The sequence below is a fragment of the Pygocentrus nattereri genome, chromosome 16 (assembly GCF_015220715.1).
Source record: "Pygocentrus nattereri isolate fPygNat1 chromosome 16, fPygNat1.pri, whole genome shotgun sequence".
In the NCBI taxonomy this organism is placed as follows: domain Eukaryota; kingdom Metazoa; phylum Chordata; class Actinopteri; order Characiformes; family Serrasalmidae; genus Pygocentrus; species Pygocentrus nattereri.
In genome coordinates, this window is record NC_051226.1 from 38,034,766 (window position 1) to 38,055,074 (window position 20,309).

A 20,309-nucleotide genomic window follows, 5' to 3' on the forward strand; every position below is an offset into this window, starting at 1 on the left:
TTGCTTGTAGAGACTCAGACTGCACTCCAGTGGAGGTGGTAGAAACCAGGAATCATCATGTCTACAACAGAAACCAGGGATCATCATGTCTACAACAGAAACCAGGGACCATCATGTCTACAACAGAAACCAGGGACCATCATGTCTACAACAAATATAGCCACTTTATCTACCATCCAAAACCACCAGTGAACCTACACAAGTCTTTAGATGGAAGCTTCATTGCAAAATAGTGATAAATCTGAAATAATCTGATTTCTTTGGGGCTATTTTGCCATACTATATCCTGCGTGTCCCTCTCCACCATGGATTAAAATGCATTTCAAGTCTAAACTTTATCGCAAAGCTATCGTAAAACAACGTCTGAGACGTCAGGCACACCAAACCACGCTGAATGACTGTTTACATCTCAGAAATTTTAACTCCGCAGATGTTTCGGGTGGAGTTCCCCTTTGAGTTCTCTAGCTGAGAAACCTTGCATCGTAAACCTTGCCGGCTTCTTACTCCAATCTTCCCGTTCCACCTTAAGTGGCTGCTTCATTTAAGGTGGAACGGAAAAAATCGAGCAGGAAGCTAAAACTAAGCCTCGCAACACGAAGCTCTAGTCAGATCACGTTAGCTGGAAAGCTAACTACGACAGGCGGGGCTAACGCCAAGGAGCGAGGGCCTGAAAACTGAAGTGTTTAATAAAAAATATCACATTTTATTAATATGTACTTAAAAGCGAGTGCATGTGCTTAGCCACAAACGGCAGAATAGCGAAGTCTTTAGAGCTTTTATTTATTTATTTGTTTATTTATTCGTACACGTCCTGTGCGCCTCAGACCGCGTAGACTGCGTTCTTGAAGGTGATTGGTTTACAGGGCGTTCTATGCAAATGACGCATGCATTGCGCTGCGACATTCTTGAGTTTTGGACGACAAATGACATAAATTTCTACATATATCCTGCATTTCGTTAATAAACATACCCCTTTTTACATAATCCGCTGCATGTAGAGCTGAAAGTGACTGAGATATGGTACTAACCGTCATTGTAACATATACCGGCTTACCTGCCTATATATACCGCGGAGAGCCAATGAACGGTCGTGTTGTATGAAAGGAGAGAAGGTTAGCACTCCCCTTGACAAGGATGGAAGAGGTCCTAGTGGCCTTACAACACATATATGGTTAAGGCACTGCCACCTACTTCGTGGCATCTCTAACCACGTTTTTTCCCCAGTAGTAAACCGTGAAAGCTTTCTTTTCGATCTAAAGCAGCACCAGCCCAGAAACCTGGAATCCACTCAACGTATCAACTACGTCCATCCAGCCCTATAGAGATATCATGGCGTGTAATCAGGTCCAGGAGTTTGTTTGAAAGTATAAGTGATACTTTTTTAATCCCACAAACGGGTGGGATGAGCTGTCGTGCATGTTTATCAGTGAAAACACTGAGCTGTAATTTGTCATTATCTACAATAGCAACAGCTTGAACAAAGCTGGACACTACATAGATCCTTATATTAAGGCTTCTACACCCAAACAGTGCATTATATGTCCAAATATATATATGTATATATCGCTGCTGTTGGATCAAAACCTCATATCTCCAAAATGGTCACTTCACAGGAGAAGGAAAAAACATTCAATTTGTGGTGATGGTAAAACGTTACTTCAGTAACTGGACATAAAATGTTGTGGCTCTCAAAGTGGTTTGATTTTTGTTGAAAGGCCTTGTTGCTGACCCCAGTATATGGCATATTAATAAGTAAAGAAATCTACGTTTTGCTTGAGAACATTTTTGACTTTCATATTAATTTGTGTTTAATTTCATTACTGATGGTGCTTTGTGATTGATCACATCTCTGGCTTGGGAATGTATTTCAGAGCAAAATAATCCCAATAAGAGAAGAACAGAGCTGTACAGACTCCACTTTCTACGCTGATAGATGCTGGAAGGACTAAAAAGGTCCACTGAAGTTCTGTAAGTTCCTTACACTTTTCCTCAGGTTGTTCTTGGGGGCATTACTTTTATTTAAGTTATCATTTTACCAAGTCTTATACTTGCCTTATCAAGTATTAAGGCAAGGCAAGTTTATTTATATACGACCTTTCATACACTGCTACCAATAACATAGGAATGCTTTCCCTTGTTTAGTCTTCACCTTCGGCAGGTCTAACGTTTTTCAGTTTTTTACATCATTTGAAAATACATGGTACATGTTACATTCCGTGTAAATTTCATGACGAATGGACCAAAAGAAATTACTCAAAATGACTTTGAAAGACGTCTGGTTCCACTGACTTACATTAAAAGTAGAGCAGGTTTTTTCCTTCTCCTGTAAAGTTACTGTTTTGGAGATACAAGGTTTTGTTCCGACAGCAGCGATATGCAGGTCCTGCACCACCAAGCAATTATAGACCAGTAATAGTATCTTTACGTCTATTCTGGAACAGACTGGTAGCCAGTGGATTTAAAAATGAGGGTTTCCTTCTTTTACTCCTAGTGAGACTGCATTTTAAATCATCTGAAGCTGTTTGGGTCAAGTAAGGAGACCATTACAGTGATCAATCCTACTAAATGTGTGGATCAGTTTCTCCAGGGCTGCTTTAGCTACAAAATCTCTGATCTTGCTGATATTCTGAAGGTGGTAAAAAGCTCATTTAGTTACTGCTTTGACATGACTGCTAAAACTGAGATCACTGTCCATTCATTTTAGGGCTCTTAAATCCATTTAGGCCACTAGACTGCCTGTCATTGTTACTTTATTCCTGAATAAAGTAATCTCTGTTTACCCGAGTGTGGATTTAGGCTACTCTACCCAGTTTTGTTTATAGACTTAATCACTTATAGAGTGATTATATTAGAGACTTAGAGGCTCATAGAATCTGCTCTTACAAAAAAAGATGCAAAGTAAGGCCTAAAGACATCAGCTGGCAGATCTGAGCAGCTACTGGAACAAAGCGTTCACTCACGGTTGAAGACAGTGGAGTCAAAACGCCTCCTTATCTTATTAATGTGGTTAATAGTAGGTCTGGATATCCCCAACTGCTGTAGTCAAATACTAGAGAGAGCATTTTCATAAGACAGCAAGCTTTAATATCTCAAACACTCAATGCGGTTCTTTGTAGCTGCTGTTAACAGAAGCAAATGGTCCACATTTGAATATGCTGTCCTGCACAGGATCAGCTACATTACACTACATACATGACCAGCAATTACAAAAGAGATGTTATTAAAATTTAGATTGAGATTTGCAGTGAGTCCACTCAGTGGCCACTTTATTAGAAACACCACCTCATACTTTCACTCAGTGGCCACTTTATTAGAAACACTCACCTTGTGGTTTCACTAACTGGCCACTTTATTAGAAACACCCACCTTGTGGTTTCAATAACTGGCCAATTTATTAGAAACACCCACTTTGTGGTTTCACTCACTGGCCACTTTATTAGAAACACCCACCTTGTGGTTTCACTAACTGGCCAATTTATTAGAAACACCCACCTTGTGGTTTCAATAACTGGCCAATTTATTAGAAACACCCACCTTGTGGTTTCATTTACTGGCCAATTTATTAGAAACACCCATTTTGTGGTTTCACTCACTGGCCACTTTATTAGAAACACCCACCTTGTGGTTTCACTATTTGGTCACTTTAACAGAGACACTTGCCTTGTACTTTTGCTAACTATGATGATTTGCTCCCAGGTGAGTGCTGTTGGAAGTTCCAAAGGTCCTGCACGCTGACCAGGGCATTTAAGCCTAGTTCCACTATTCAGACTCAGTTCACACAAGCTGGATTATGCAAAGCGTCATGAATTTGTAAATATTTAAGTTTATGTTCCCCAGAAAAGATCATCATTCCTGTAAGGAAACCTCTCACCTCTGAAAAGACCATGATGTGTTTCTGTGATTTTGAGACGTTGACGCTTTTGTAGTTGTTGAATAGTTGATAGTGATGTTTTGGCTTAGACAACCATGACTGATTCTTTTTCCTGGTGAGTCTTTCTGCATGTTTAGTGGTTATTCTGAGGTGCTTTTTAAATTAGTCAATATGTTTAACGGCAGTTCTTTAATGGGTTTGGATTAGGTGACAGTGGTAATGGTAAACTGTAGTAAACTTGGATTAGCTGAAACATTTAATGATGACTATTTAGTGGTTTTGATGCTTAAATGTTGATTGTTACTGATGGTTGCAGTTATATTCGCCTCTAAAGTGAAGCACTTGAGCTGTTCTCTGTGCTGCTGGTCCAGGATCAGTCTCTTTTATCGAGTCACCTGCAGCTCCATCAGAGAAAACCCAAGCTGGTTCCAGATCAGTTCCTCAGCAGATTGAATAGTAGGGGAGGTGAGTTTGGCTGATAAGCTGCTGTGTTGTGTGATTGGTGGAGAACCGGAGAAGGTGGGGTGATGGCTGGTGCTGAACAGGTTTAAAAGTCAGATACATTTTGGTTATTTTCTCCAGTCCAGGAGCTGAAGATGTTCACCATGGACAAGACTGCTTTCCTGATTCTCTCACTTTGGGCAGCAGGTAAGATCCACATCTTCAACTGCTCTCCAAACAAACAACACTATAATCTAGCATACAATCTCAAATAGATGCTCCTTCAAGGGTTCTTTAGCAAAGAAAATGGTTCTATGCAGCGCCATGAACATCATGAACAGGTTCTTCAGATTGATGGAAAATGTGAATGCGTTATACACAGTTCTATATAGAACAATTTTGAAAAGGGTTCAATATGGCACCAAAAGGGTTCTTCTGTCCTTACAATCTTGGCATCATAAAATAAGCCAACAGAACCTTTTTGGGTGCTATATAGAACCGTTTTCAAAAGGTTCTGTATAGAACTATTTACAGCCCATTGTCCATCTGAAGAACGCCTTCATTATGAAAAGAACCATTTAATTGTGCAAGGTGTTTTTTTCAGAGTGTTCCTGGTTCTACATAGAACCATTTTCTTTACTAAAGAAACTGTGAAGAACTTTTTAACAGTGTATGCTAAGTCAGAAGAAAAATAACCAACCAACTGTATGAATTTTTTTTTTGAACAAAACTGTATGTCACAATTATTGGCACTCTGGCTTTTGCCCATTTCCCCAACATCACAGCAATGAGTCTTCTCCTATAAATGCTTAATGAGAATACAGTGCTATGTCCTCAGTGTAGAATCTGTCCAGGTCCTACAGCAGCCACATCTACATGCAGCCTGATAATCTGTTAATAATCCAACTAATAGCTCAATCGGAATAGAACACATTCATGTAAACACCTCAGTTGGAATAGCCTAGTCTGATTGAGGCCATTCGAAATACAGTTTCTATCTGATTGACCGAGGTGGTAAACCTCTAAGTAATCCATTAAATAGAAGAATAATAACTGTGTAAACGCCTGTATCCGATTACATTCCCTATCGGAAAGTTTAAGTCCGTTCTGCATGAGCGTCGCGTCACAGTGAGAGTTTATACCGTTCAACACGGCGGAGCAGAAACTGGTCTGCAAGGGAGACGAAGTTCATGCTCTGATCTTTAAAAGACGGCGGTGGGACGGACGTCCAGCTTATGTGTCTCAGAGCACGACGTCTTCCTCTCGGCCTTCTTTAATAAGGACATGTGAAGGACGTTTTCCTGAGTCTGACGTCATTTTAAAGCAGTTAAAAACACAATCACTGCTCACTGCTGCTCATCTCACTCTGACTGGAGTCATGCTGGACTCATGCTGGTTGTCATGGTAACGTCTACACTAAGCAATTCTCTACACATGCGCGCCATTTTGGATCTGCTTACTTGTAGTGAGTATGTAAATGGAGATTTTCATCAGATTGTTGAGTAGAGTGAGAATAAAGACCTCAGATTTAGTCTATCAATCAGAATGTATTCAATCGGATTGGAGAAAACGCTTGCATGTAAACACAGACAGTGATAGAAATAAAGAGAGATTTTCTTTTGTAAATATACCATTAAAGGTTCTCCAGTGGGTTTAAGGTCTGATTGTGGAGCTTAAATCAGTTCCTCCAGGTGAAAAGTTGGTATTTGTTCCTTTTCATAACCGAATGTTTTAAAACAGAACAGTAGAGTAAAAGCCTGGAGGCGAGGCGAGGTGGGGTGTGTGGAGTCAGTCCAGCTTAGAACAGATCATTTCAGTGGATTATGGTTCAGTTATGTTCCCTGAGGGTTCCACCCCAATGACGAGGGGGGCGCTGACCCTGTGATGGTTTAGGACCTTTATTTCTGTGAGTGTGTCTCATCTCTTTGTGTAGAGGTGGATGTAAACTCAGCCTCGTTCTCTTTAGGCGTGACCTCCTCTGCTATCGAGAAGCGTTTGGTATCCTCCGTTACGTGTCCTGATGCTGAGCGGCACCATCACGTGCGGGTGGTTTATGAGTTTGGCGATGGGAAGAGCATGACCTGCGCTGGAACTCTCATCCACAAGCAGTGGGTCATCACTGATTCTCACTGCTACGGCGGACGAAACGGGTCGGTGAACACCACCTTACCAGCTTTAACGTGATCAGTGAGACAATCAGTATAGTTTACACGTTTTCCTCTTCCAGAGGTGAATAATAATGAACATTAAATAAGAAGAAAAGAAGAAAAGATTAATCTTCAACTGTAAACAAGGCAAGATGTCTAGGATTTGGGCTGTATTTAAGATTTCAATGGAAGGTTATTAAATTGTTTTTTAATATGAAGTGAAGTAGTGAGACATTTCATATTAAAACAAATAAACTGATGTAATAAATACAATATTTCAAGACAGAGATAGAGAAGAAGAAAGAGGAATAAAGAGAGGAGGGGGAGATATAGAGGGAGAGATAAAGATAGGACAGAGAGAGAGAAATATATAGAGGGGTGAGAGAGAGAGAGAGAGAGAGACAGAGAGAGAGAGAGAGAGAGAGAGAGAGAGAGATTGGCATAAAGAGGGGACAGAGAGAGAGATAGACAGAGAGAGACAGAGAGAGAGAGAAAGGGGACAGAGAGAGAGAGACAGAGAGAGAGATTGGCATAAAGAGGGGACAGAGAGAGACAGAGAGAGATAAAGGGGACAGAGAGAGAGAGACAGAGAGAGAGAGAAAGGGGACAGAGAGAGACAGAGAGATAGAGAGAGATTGGCATAAAGAGGGGACAGAGAGAGAGAGAGATAGACAGAGAGAGAGAGATTGGCATAAAGAGGGGACAGAGAGAGAGATAGACAGAGAGAGACAGAGAGAGAGAGACAGAGAGAGAGAGAAAGGGGACAGAGAGAGAGAGACAGAGAGAGAGAGAAAGGGGACAGAGAGAGACAGAGAGAGAGAGAGATTGGCATAAAGAGGGGACAGAGAGAGACAGAGAGAGATAAAGGGGACAGAGAGAGAGAGACAGAGAGAGAGAGAAAGGGGACAGAGAGAGACAGAGAGAGAGAGAGATTGGCATAAAGAGGGGACAGAGAGAGAGAGAGATAGACAGAGAGAGAGAGAGATTGGCATAAAGAGGGGACAGAGAGAGAGATAGACAGAGAGAGACAGAGAGAGAGAGAGACAGAGAGAGAGAGAGAAAGGGGACAGAGAGAGAGAGACAGAGAGAGATAAAGGGGACAGAGAGAGAGAGACAGAGAGAGAGAGAAAGGGGACAGAGAGAGACAGAGAGAGAGAGAGAGATTGGCATAAAGAGGGGACAGAGAGAGATAAAGGGGACAGAGAGAGAGAGACAGAGAGAGAGAGAAAGGGGACAGAGAGAGACAGAGAGAGAGAGAGATTGGCATAAAGAGGGGACAGAGAGAGAGAGAGAGAGAGAGAGAGAGACAGAGAGAGACAAAGGGGACAGAGAGAGAGAGATAGACAGAGAGAGCGAGAGAGATAGACAGAGAGAGAGAGATTGGCATAAAGAGGGGACAGAGAGAGAGAGAGATAGACAGAGAGAGAGAGATTCGCATAAAAAGGGGACAGAGAGAAAGAGACAGAGAAATAGAAAGAGAGAGAGAGAGAGAGAAGAGAAACAAAGGTGGAGAGAAAGAGAGAATGAGGATTTTTTAAATGGACAAGCTATTTGGACAAAGGGACAGTGAATCTGCAGTAATGTTTCCTGTAAATCAGCCGCCTTCGTTTATAAGATCAGAGAAGAAGACATCAGACTGAGGACTAGTCCACTCAGTCCAGACTCAGGGTGTGGGGAGGTCACGCACTCGTATTATCTTTGGTGTTTTTCCTCCATCAGGAAGCTGGTAGTGGAGATTGGTGGTCATCCAAAGACGTCCGTGAAAAAACAAATGAGGGTCAGCGACATCAGGATTTATCCCAAGAGCCCCTCCGACGAGCCCATCGTATTGCTGAAACTTCCAGAAGCAGCGAAGGACATTGAGCCCGCCGTGCTGCCGGCTGGAACCTGCACGGCCCCGGGTGACGGAGAGGAGCTGCAGGTGTCCGGCCGCGGTGCCACCACGGCTGACGGAGGTGAGAGGCACTGACCAGCCTAACAGTAGTGGTTTTTTTAAACCACAACAGCCATTTTCATCTGAAGTGTTATCTGTAATTACTGAGTTGACAGAATTCACGTCTGTATTATTGTGGCTGTTAAATAGCGCCGTTTTACAACTAAGAGCCCCAAAATATAGTCAGAGAAGCTCCTGTTTCCCCATAGACATTCAAAACTGTCAGTTCTATGGAAGATTTAAGGCACAGATTAATCAGACATGTACTGTAAATACGATGTCATGTAAATAGAATTGGTAGTGTTTGCTGTTCTGCCAGTGCTTGAACCTTTTTTCACTCATCTGTGTTTATTTTGATGAATATTTTGTGCATATCTATCTCTCTATCTCTCTATCTATATACAATTGTTTTTTTCAGTTTTATAGCTGGAGCCTATACCAGCGGTCAACAGGCGGATGGCAAGAAACACCCTGGACAGGTTGCCAGTCCCAGGGCAGACCCACAGTCATATACATACATATACATATATGCATATATGTAAATGTATGTATATGACTATATATATATATATATATATATATATATATATATATATATATATATATATATATATATATATATATATATATATATATATATCGCTGCTGTTGGAATAAAACCTTGTATTTTTGGACTTTTTCTAGTTTTTTACATAATTTGAAAATACATTGAATGGGCCAAAAGAAACGACCCACAAGTGCTTAGAAATATGTCTGGTTCCATTGACCTACATTCAAAGTAAAGTAGCTTTTTTCCTTACTATTTTGGAGATACCAGGTATGTTCCGACAACATAGATATGTACACACAAATGGTATGTGCCGGAAAATAAATATGTTAAATTTATAGCAGAAATTGATTGCATCAAAAATGATGAATCTTCCTCTAATAATTCCACAATTATTCCACAAAAACCAAAATGCGTTAGTTTGTGCCCCACTCTCCCGCTCTACATGCTGCACTGTTAGCTGTGTAATAGTGTGGCGGCAGTAGCGCAAACTGTCTGAAGTCCAATAATAATGCTGTACAGTGTCCTGGTTACCTCCAGGCTTAAGAGCTCAACAGGACAGTACAGTAATAGTTATTCCTCTGTCCACATACGACATACTGAGGGTTCAGCTTCACCCCGAAAAGCTTATTCATGCAGTGAAACCTTACAATACAAACAAGGAAAGAAGAACCCTTCCAGACCCCAGCTCGCTGTCCTGAAGGCGCTCGTCTCACCTCATCATGCATTGTTACGGCGTGAGATGAATCAGGCTGACTACAGCTGTCTCTCACTGCCCCTTAGTGGACTGAGAAGAAATTACTACAGTGAGTGGTGACTATATAGCACCATATAGCACCAAAAAGGGTTCTTTTATTGTTACCATGTCAAGCCTGTAACGATAGAAGAACCCTTTCTGATGCTCTTCAGCACATTCTCCATTAATCTAAAGAACCGTTTCACCAGGCAAAGAACCATTTAATAATGCAAAAGGTTCTTTGAGTGTTCATGGTTCTATATAGAACCATTTTGTTTTCTGAAGAACCCTTGAAGGAACATCATTGTTATTTGTGTACTCATCACCTGGCTTGTAATTCAAACTCACTTCAGGTTAACGCTCTGAAGGTTCTCCACAAAGAGGGAGCTATCAGTGCTCAAGCAACTGCTGTGTGCCTCAGAATGGCAGACGTTTAAGATGAAGTTTAGAAGGAACTTTCCTTTCTTCAGCTGGGTTGTGGATGAAAACAGGCAGGGGGGCTGCTGTGGTAGAGTATATGTTCTTGGCTTAAAGAATAACAACACCACAATCTCAGTTGACAAAATGCTTTTAACGTAAGAAGTCGAATGTTGGCAAGGGAATGTTTGGCAAGAAACTATTCCACTTTTGAGGAAAAGTTTCCTGCGAGAAAAGCGACTATAGGATATACATGGGGCTGCTGTGGATGAGTAGATGTTCTTGGAGTAAAGAATAACGACGCCGCAATCTCAGTTAAATCTTTTGACTGGTGTTGTATGTCCTGGAACAGTCACTCATAAACTGTTTATTTCAGGTCAGGGTGTAAAAGATCTGATGTGCCTGGAAGTTAAAACCATCAGCAAGAATCACTGTACAAACTTGGCTGGCACCAGCTACGAGAAGTTCACCTATATCTACTGTGGTGGAGGAGTCGGTGGTGCAGAAATCAAACCCTGCAAGGTGAGAACATTGATGTTAGCCATTTATGTTAAAGTCAGTGAGCTACACTGCTTCTGTGTTGCCTATATATATAGTACATTGTAACATCTCCTGGAGTGACGTTTCCATGGAATCATTTTAGATGTTCAGACCTAGATGAGCTCCAGTATCTGCTATGTGCCTCGTTACAATGGAGGACATTTAGGATGAAGTTTATGAGAAACGTTTGTTTCATCAGCTGGGTCAGGGCTCGCAACAGGCAGCTTTCGTCCTGTTGTGGCTCCACAGCTGAATCAGATCAGTAGGTAATAATAAAATAATCCTCCTCTACAGTAAAATGAAGCTCTGCTGATCCTTCAACACAGTTTAACAGTAAATGGTCTTAAACGCTGGAGTTAATGTAGAACTGCTGATTCACCCTTTAACCCTGAAGATCAGCGCAGACGGCTGGTCACCATAGCAACACAGACAGCATTCTCACCCAGCTAGTAGCTACGAAATGGCAAAGAGAGAGATTTAAAACAAACATTGATCATTTGGAGATGCATGGACTTTGCATTTATAATCACTCCAGCTGGTTTCCTGATATGTTTACTCTTCAGCGAGAAACTGTCAAACAGTAAAGTCATGAGGCTGAAGTCATAATGAAAACAAGAAGCTGCCGAATGAGAAGCGACTTCAGCCTCATAAAAAGTCAAATGTTGAGAGGCATTCTACTTTTGCGGAAAAGTTTCCTGCTGGAGATGCGAGAAAAGCAGCTATAGCTGAGCTAAAGCTTAAAGCAGAGCAAATTAAGTCTGCGTTTTCGTTTACATTACATTTTTAGCCAATACTAATACATCAGCACATACTGAGACAGATTTACTGCCAAGATGGTAAAATGGACATACAATGTTGTGACTCCCAATGTGGTTTGATTTGTGTTGAAAGAACAAAATGACCCTGCTTAACATCTGGGGTGCCGACCTCTGAGCAAGGTTGTGGATGACCACAGGCAAAAAGGCAGTAGCGGCAGGGACGTGGAAAGTGGGGATGCTGAGGATGCTGCAGCACCCCCTAATTTCTGGATTGCTGTTAAAAATAATAAGAGTTGAATGTTCTGAACTTTATAATAATTTGCGTGTTTATAGCTATTCATGTACACTGTTGAAATGTAAGTCCACTTTGTCCTGCAGCAGCCACAGAATACAAAGGTTCTTAATAATAAAAATGCCCCTTATAGCCACTTAGGACTCTTTTGCAGCCAGTCTCTTAGGTTCATGACTGTTTCAAATTGCTTTGTACAGTAGCACATAAACAGTGGCATGTTTCCTCTATCCTCTTTTCCCACATTTCAATCCAAACAGGGTGATTCTGGTTCCGGCGCCGTGAAGAAAGAGATGGTTTCGAAATCGTCTTACATTTTTTGGACCACGAAGGAGAAGGCAGATGTCCTGTATGGAGTTCTCATTAGTGGGCATGAAGAATGCGAAGATAAATTTGTTTTTGTTGACATTTGTAGCAAATCATTAAAGAAGTGGATAGACAGCAATGTGGCTTAAACCTTGAAGAGATGAAGGCTCTCCTACAGCTGCAAAGTCCTAATATCTATACAAAAAACTGTCCTGTAATCTGATTTGATTGAAAAGTTAATCATGTTAAATAATGGGCTTAATAACTTCTGTTTACCAAGAATTGAAGTTCCTGTTTGATTTGCTGATTATCTCTCTTTCAGAGCATGTCTTACCCACTTTGTCACTCTAAATGCAAAGAAGTAACCAATAAAATACTGAAGTGATTGTTAAGCTCGTCAAGACTCAATTTCTTAACTCAGTTCAGTCTGACTAATGTTCTGTACTGTAATAAACTCACAAATCCGCGATAGTCTTTACCCCTGAAACGCCAGGGAGCGATGATGAGGCGGACACATATGCGTAGGGAAGCAAGATTTATTACGGCTTAATCAAATATCAGGGTCAAGGCAGTCCAGGGTCAAGGAGCCAATATGGGGGTACTGAGGGACAGGCATAACTAAAATGAACACAGAAATCCAAACACCAAACAGTACCATACACCATACATCAAAAAATACAAAGACCAGCAACCTAACATGGGAAAACACAGGGCTTTAATACAACAGGGATGACAAGGGACAACAAGACACAGGTAGCAAACACAGGTGGTTACAATCAGGGGCAGAGTCAAGAAACAAGGGGGCAGGACAGGGAAGTATAAAAACAAAGAAAGCACATGGACAAGACTAGATGGTAAACATAAGCACATGGATGACTGGGAGGGGCCAATCATGACAACCCCAAAGACAGAAGCATAGAAACAGGTTAGAAACTCTTTGGCAAGCTCATTTGCATACCGAATGTTGTAATTTAATATTCAAATTTTCTGAGTCATCCCTTGCTAACTTGCTAACATGGCCAAAAATATGTGGACACCTGACAATCATATATGGGGCATTCTCCATTTGGAGTGGGAAACAAAAAAGTCGCTTAAAATATTAGGCCCAGCTCCAAAAGTCAGTATGTACCTTTAGACTGTTGAGCTATGATTAAATGAGCGTTCCCCTCGTGATTCTCTGTTTTCTTTTTTCACCCGTTTCATAGTCGCTTTGCCTCTTTAAAACAGCTTGCCACAAAACCAACATTCAATATTTGAGAAACCATTTTTAATATAAAACAATATTTTGAGGAGGTTTAACTTAAGAACTTGTACATAACATTCATGTTTACTTAAAATTTTGTCAAAATAATGCAAATTACCATTTTTATTACTGGTTTTAAACTGGTTGCACAAGGTCACATGACCAGCAATGTTTTTTAGAAAAAGTTACATTTCATTGAATTCTGCAGTACCTTTAATGAATACGAATTGTATATAAATATTTGCTCATCATTTTTATGCGTACACACACTTCAGGCATACACATTATGTCTTTAATATCTAGACATTTATAGTAACTAAAATTAGTGGCGTTTGCATTATTTTGCAGCGTGGAATGACACCTAAATGTCTTATATATTTTACAGTTTTATTTATTTTTAGAAGTAGCTGAATAATTGGTTGAACGCAGCTGGTTTCATCAACAGGACTTTATTATATTCACTTTGTTTACCTCCTCTGGGTGTTTTACCCACAGCTTAGCCCTAGATGGCAATGTAGCTTAATTAACTGAGAGAGGAGAAATGCACTGTTTTCAGTTCAGTTCAGTGTTATTGCTGTTATGCTCATGAAAGCTATGAAATATGAGACACGGTTTTTATTAGTTGCTTTTTTCTTTGAAAAGCTAAATTGATTCATATTTTTTTCGATTAAATTATTGTGAATGAGCGGCTGAACAGCCTCAGTTGTGAATAGGGCTGGATTCTGTGGTGATCATTCATCAGACATTAATTGGAAAGAGTCTGGAGGGCAAACTCCATAGTATATATTTCCAAAAGTTTTCACTCCCCCATCCAAATCATTGAGTTCAGGTGTTCCAGTCACTTCCATGGCCACAGGTGTATAAAGCCGAGCCCCTCGGCCTGCAGACTGCTTCTACAGACATTAGTGAAAGAATGGGTCGCTCTCAGGAGCTCAGTGAATTCCAGCGTGGTGCCGTGATCGGACGCCACCTGTGCAGCAAGTCCAGTCGTGAAATTTCCTCACTACTAAATATTCCACAGTCCACTGTCAGTGGGATTATAACAAAGTGGAAGTGATTGGGAACGACAGCAGCTCAGCCACGAAGTGGTCGGCCACGTATAATGACAGAGTGGTCAGTGGATGCTGAGGGGCATAGTGCACAGGGGCCACCAACTTTCTGCAGAGTCAATCACTACAGACCTCCAAACTTCATGTGGCCTTCAGATCCGCTCAAGAACAGTGTAGAGAGCTTCATGGAATAGGTTTCCATGGCCGAGCAGCTGCATCCAAGCCTTACATCACCAAGCGCAGTGCAAAGCGTGGAATGCAGTGGTGTAAAGCGCCGCCATTGGACTCTAGAGCAGTGGAGACGTGTTCTCTGGAGTGACCAATCACGCTTCTCCATCTGGAAATCCGATGGACGAGTCTGGGTTTGGTGGTTGCCAGGAGACGGTACTTGTCTGACTGCATTGTGCTGAGTGTAAAGTTTGGTGGAGGGGGGATCAAGGTGTGGGGGTGTTTTTCAACGAATACTTTTGGTGATATAGTGTGTGTGTGTGTGTGTGTGTGTATGTGTGTATGTAGTTTTTTACATTTTTAAATTGGCTTTTCATAGAGTTACACTAAATTTTCCAGTGTAAAAAATAACACAAGAAACGTTTAGGTAACTTAGACAAATTACGTCTCAAATAATGTATAATTATAAACGACTCTGTGGCAGAATTATAGAGGATTATCATTTTTTAATGATAGGTACATATAATGTTTTATTCCGGTTTACTGGTTAAACAATTGTTTATTACATAGCATTAATATGCTGCTTCTCTATGGTAAACTCTACATTGTCTCTACTAGGGCTGTCCCAGAGTGGGACCTACTTCCGGAAGAAAATTCCCACCATTTCCATACAGCTTAATTGTCCCAATTGCCGATGTCATGAAGGAAAAGGGTTCAAAATATGAGAATCTTTGCTACCGTGTGAGCTGTTTGCTCAGAGCGAAAAGGCCTGTATGTAACATGTAAGACGATCGCTACCACATTACTTATCTCCTTGGAGTCAGGTTCCATTGAAAGGATGAATATGCAAACAAGGTCTGTAGGCCTTATTTGCTGGAGATCCAGTGTGCTGAAGCTACTTTTATGCAAGAGGTTTTCTGAGTCACATGTCCTCCACAGTTCTCGACATACTGTTCTGTCTGATGTGCCAGTAAACAACACTACTTTGTAGGGGAATTTTGCTTTGACATTTTCATGATGTGATAATGTAGTGAAAAAATACAAAGGTATTGGTATCAAACAGCTATTTAAAAACGTGCAAGAAGGTCCTGAATTGTAAATGGATTTCATAATGATTGGAAAAGGTGTATCACAGTTTTAAACAAACGTTTCATAAATACTTCCAGAATAATGGTATTAATAGAAAGTGAAAGAAAAATAGTCTGGCAGGCAGTGTGCAGCTCTGAGTCAAGAGAACCGCTTGGTTATAAGGAACTATAACTCACAGATGACAATAGACAGAGTTCTGTATTTTGGTAAAAGTCAATGGTGACACCATCAAAAACTGCTGTCTAGGAGATGACTAGTTCTTTCCCTTCCAAAATGTCCCTTATTGTCTTATAATAAAGGCAATAGGGACTCTTTTCATTCCGAATGCTACACAGGTTGAAATGCCTCCTTTACAGAAGCTTTCCTGGAAGTATCCCTCCTCTTGTTTCACTAGCAGTATCTCCATCTATTTGACTCTGCATTGCCAGGCCATCTGCCTTGCTTCATGGCTTCTATCACTCTCCCACTGACCTCTTCATCCTTCTAGGCTTTTACCCACTCTGTCTTTCACATCCAGACCATTGTGTAGTGTATGCCCAGCCTAAGGCACGCCGTTGAAAAGAGTAGCATTAGTACCCAGGATAGCTGGGGGCCTGTAGAGATCACATCCGAGCCTGACGACGGAAGACTAAGACAGATAATGTGATACTACAACAAAGCTCAAACAGAGGTAACTGGAGTCACTTGAATCTCACAAACCAGAAGCTGGATGAATTGGGACATCAGCCAAATCAGCCACCTGTGAGCCATTATCTAGAAATGCCTTACACTGTAGCCCATTCTCTACACAGTGCATCACAGTAGAAAGTCCCACCAATCAGAGAAGCTTTTGAAAATGGTTCTCGTGCGGACGGAGAAACGTCTGAAGAGGCCTCAGAAAAGAACTCATCTCTGAACTTCCCCATCCCCCTCTACTCTCACAAAGGACACGTAAAAGAAATACTAAAGAAGTAGATAGGCTAAAGTTCCCTGTAAAAAAATCACTCGCAGATCTGGATAGGGGAGTCAAAACTCCTTCTAATCTTCACAGTGTGGTTTATTCCAGCCATAGTCCATTTTCATAATGAGAACCGGCGTTTTTATCTCGCCACTCTTCATTACGGCCTCTGTTTACTGAAGCAAATGGTCTGAATTTGAATGCACTTACAGCTACGTCGAATCCTGTGCAAACCAACTACACTCACCGGCCACTTTATTAGGTACAGGGTCAGTCGTGGGCTGGAGGTTAGGGAGCTGGCCCTGTGACCGGAAGGTTGCCAGTTCGATCCCCAGGGCTGGAGGTGGAATTTCCCCGTTTGTGTGATCAAAAAAGTATCACTTAACTTACAGTTCAGTTGCTTGTTAACACTAATAGCTAATCAGCCAATCACACGGCTGCAACTCACTGCATTTAGGCATGTAGAGGTGGTCAAGACGACTTGCTGAAGTGCAGACCGAGCATCAGAACGGGGATTTAAGGGACTTTGAACGTGGCGTGGTTGTTGGTGCCAGACGGGCTGGTCTGAGTATTTCAGAAACTGCTGATCTACTGGGATTTTCACACACAACCATCTCTAGGGTTTACAGAGAACGGTCCGAAAAAGAGGAAATATCCAGTGAGCGGTCAGTTGTGTGGACAAAAATGCCTTGTTGATGTGAGAGGTCAGAGGAGAATGGGCAGACTGGTTCCAGATGATAGAAAGGCAACAGGAACTCAAATAACCAACCAAGATCTTGTTGAAAGTGTGCCACGAAGAATTAAGGCAGTTCTGAAGGCGAAAGGGGGTCCAACCTTTTACTAGCACCTAATAAAATGTACCTAATAAAGTGGCCAGTGAGTGTATGATGAACTGAAAAAACTGCCCCCTCCCCCAAAAAATGAACCTTATTTATTTATGTTATTAATAATTAATTAAGTGTTTTATCAGAGCATTGTTTTGGGTGTATTTATGCTCTCCATCTACTTTAAGGGAAATTTCTACCTAACATTTCTTCCACTATATGAGCTCCACATACCTTACAGATCCCCTGCAGACTGTAGCTCATTTGTTGCTGCACAGTAAAATTTGGCAAGTTGAGGCATAAAAATGCATAAAAATTTCAGGGAGCCCAAAATTAGTACAGCGCACCTGGTTCCACCATACGTGTACAACAGTCTACTTATAGTTTTATATAGTATAGTTTTAGCAACAATAGTGGACTGTCACTTTTTTCTCCTGCTGATTTTGTAGATTTGAATTAGATTTTAATCATTTTGTTGGCAATTCTCTTGTTCGTCTGGATCAGGTTCATTTTTAATTATTGTACGATTTTAAACGATTTGACACTTTTATTAGTAAGTCCTTATGGTTTAGTTGCATTAGTTGACAATGTTAATGGTCGTTTCTTTGTGGTTTTTATGAACTCCACATACCTTATAGATGCTGTAGCTCATCTTAGTTTATCAGCTCCCTCCACCTTTCATCACTGGTTAGTTTCTGACCACCGGACCGCTGTTGACCAGATATTATTTGGATTATTTGGAAAATCCTCAACACAGCAGTGACACATTTTTAAGCCTCCACTTTTCATATTCATTCACTACAAAAGCAAAACCTTACAATGCTTAATCCTGAAAGCCTGACGCCCCTGAGCATTTCACTGGTGATGTAAGAAACTGGACGTGTTTACTTTATGACTACAGATATGAACCTTATTAACATTTTGTTGATATGACAACTAAATGAATTGGGACAGTTACAAAATCTACCTTGTACCTTTTTCACACGACTTTTGGGCTTACGAAAAGAGCCATAATTGAAATGCTTCATTCATTAAAGTTTAATTAAAGACCAGTTTTAAATACAGTGCCAACATTTCCGACAGCCGTCCAGGGAGTGATGTTCACTTTAAATGGTCAGTGGTTTAATCCGCAAGAAGAACGAGGCTTCAGTTTTTAATTCCAATAAAAATTTCTGCCAAAAAACAGAAATCAGCCTTTCCGAAATGACAGGAAAAATGAAACGAACAAGAAGCGGAACGAGGAAGACAGTTTGACCCTGTTCTCTTAGAGAATTATCAGTATTCACCCCGGAGCTGTTGATTGAATCTTTTCCTGTAGTAACTACAGTCATCGAATGGAAATTGAAATGTGTTAACGCTGCTTGCTCAGCTGCGAATTTACAGCATCTTCCAGTTTTCACTTGTAATTCGTTGGGGCAACAGCCTTTTTGGGTTAAGATGGCTCATTCGTTTACCCGTGAAGTAGAAAGTGGTCCAGTTTTTGCCATTTGTATTATATCTTGGGTGGGTAAAGTGCAAATCAAACCCAGAACAAAATTTCATGATCTGAAGCTGATAAAGGACTATGCTTGAGGAGGTTCTAGTGAGCTTTGATTAATGCCGCTGTCCTACGCCAGTTAAAACAGATCACTATAGAGTTTTGCTTCTATAGCCACTTTTAAGAAGCAGCAAACGTTACAATTTCCTCCAGCAATATAAAGTATACACAGTCGTGTTGCTTATATACACATTCAGAGCTTTCTGCATGCTCGAGACGACAGCTTGATGAAAGTAAGAGTATAAGTAAGAGAACTGGGGAGTTGTGGAGTAAGTCGAGGTGAGGGCCCCATGCATAAAACTGTAGGTAGCCCAAGATTACAACAGGCATCTATGTCTCTTAATTGACTTTTAATTGTAATTCTATGTGGTTTTGGATTCATTAACAACGCTAATTACAATTCCTTTATGGTTTTGAATTGGTGGACACATTTAATGCTGACTTTTCTTTGTGAGCAATACCATGTTGGGTTTTCCAAGTCAGTCAGAATGCAGGCCAACACATACAGAGCAAGCTTACATATAGTAATCTAAACCGAGGGGGGGGGGTTCTTTAACTTTATCAGTTTTTAGGGGCTGAAAATATCCTGTGGCCCTCGTAATTCAAGACGGGCATTGCCTATGAAACAGGATAACTATACATTCATGAATAGGGTGTGGGAAGGAAACAATGACCAAGCTGTGGCTTTTTTTGTTGTTGTTGTCGCTATTATTCCTGAAAAAATAACGATTTCAGAAATCAGAAAAACTCAATTGGCAAAATATGTGCTCATTTAAGTGCCTCAATCTCTAGTATATCATTCTATTCACTCAAGCTTAGTTTTGACCTTTTTTTTTAACATGACTAACTGTAGCTGTTTGTTGCTAGGTAACAGACATGTTGATTTTTGACTTCAATCAAATAGTTTAAGATTTCCTAAGTGGAGATAAGCTGCTGTAATATAAGATAAAATCCCTAAATTAAGATAAGATTTGTTTCTATAATACGAATGTTGCGAAAAATCCCACATAGCAAGCATGTATGGGTTCATCGGCTTGACAACGTCGGCATCCCACTGGTCCCACACACGGACCACCCAGACCACATTTAGTATGCAAGCTTCAACTAGTTTTGAAGCTCCAACCTGATCTTAAATACATAAAGACTTTTAGAAAATAAACTTGGACAAATATTACAAACAACAGAGGGAAAAAGGCCTAAAGTAAAATGATTATAAAGAAAATGTTAAAATTATTTGCTAATTTACAAAATATAACTAAAGAAAGGATAGAAGAAAAAATGATGCTCGTATCTTCAAAATGGTAATTTGACAGGAGAAGGAAAAAACCTCCTTTACTTTTAATGTAAGTCAATGGAACCAGACTTTTCTCCAAGGCATTTTGAGACGTTTCTTTTGGTCCAACCAGCATGAAATTTACACTCAATGTAAAGACCAAAAGGCATTTTCAAATTATGTCAAAAGCTGAAAAACGACAAA

The 20,309-nt window shown here is 40.7% G+C and overlaps 1 protein-coding gene and 1 non-coding gene across 2 annotated transcripts; both read left to right on the forward strand.

Annotated features, from left to right (window-relative positions):
• The first annotated feature begins 1,090 nt into the window (after nt 1-1,090).
• LOC119265492 lies at nt 1,091-1,219 on the forward strand. The gene has a single exon (XR_005131685.1). It is a non-coding gene; the product is annotated as a U6atac minor spliceosomal RNA (small nuclear RNA).
• Nucleotides 1,220-4,465: 3,246 nt separating this feature from the next.
• On the forward strand, nt 4,466-12,377 carry LOC119265356 (trypsin II-P29-like). Its single transcript, XM_037545644.1, has 5 exons — nt 4,466-4,519; nt 6,279-6,462; nt 8,179-8,414; nt 10,469-10,614; nt 11,940-12,377. The coding sequence occupies exons 1-5, from the start codon at nt 4,468-4,470 to the stop codon at nt 12,132-12,134; spliced, it is 813 nt and encodes a 270-aa protein (XP_037401541.1). The 5' UTR covers nt 4,466-4,467; the 3' UTR covers nt 12,135-12,377.
• The last annotated feature ends 7,932 nt before the right edge of the window (nt 12,378-20,309 follow it).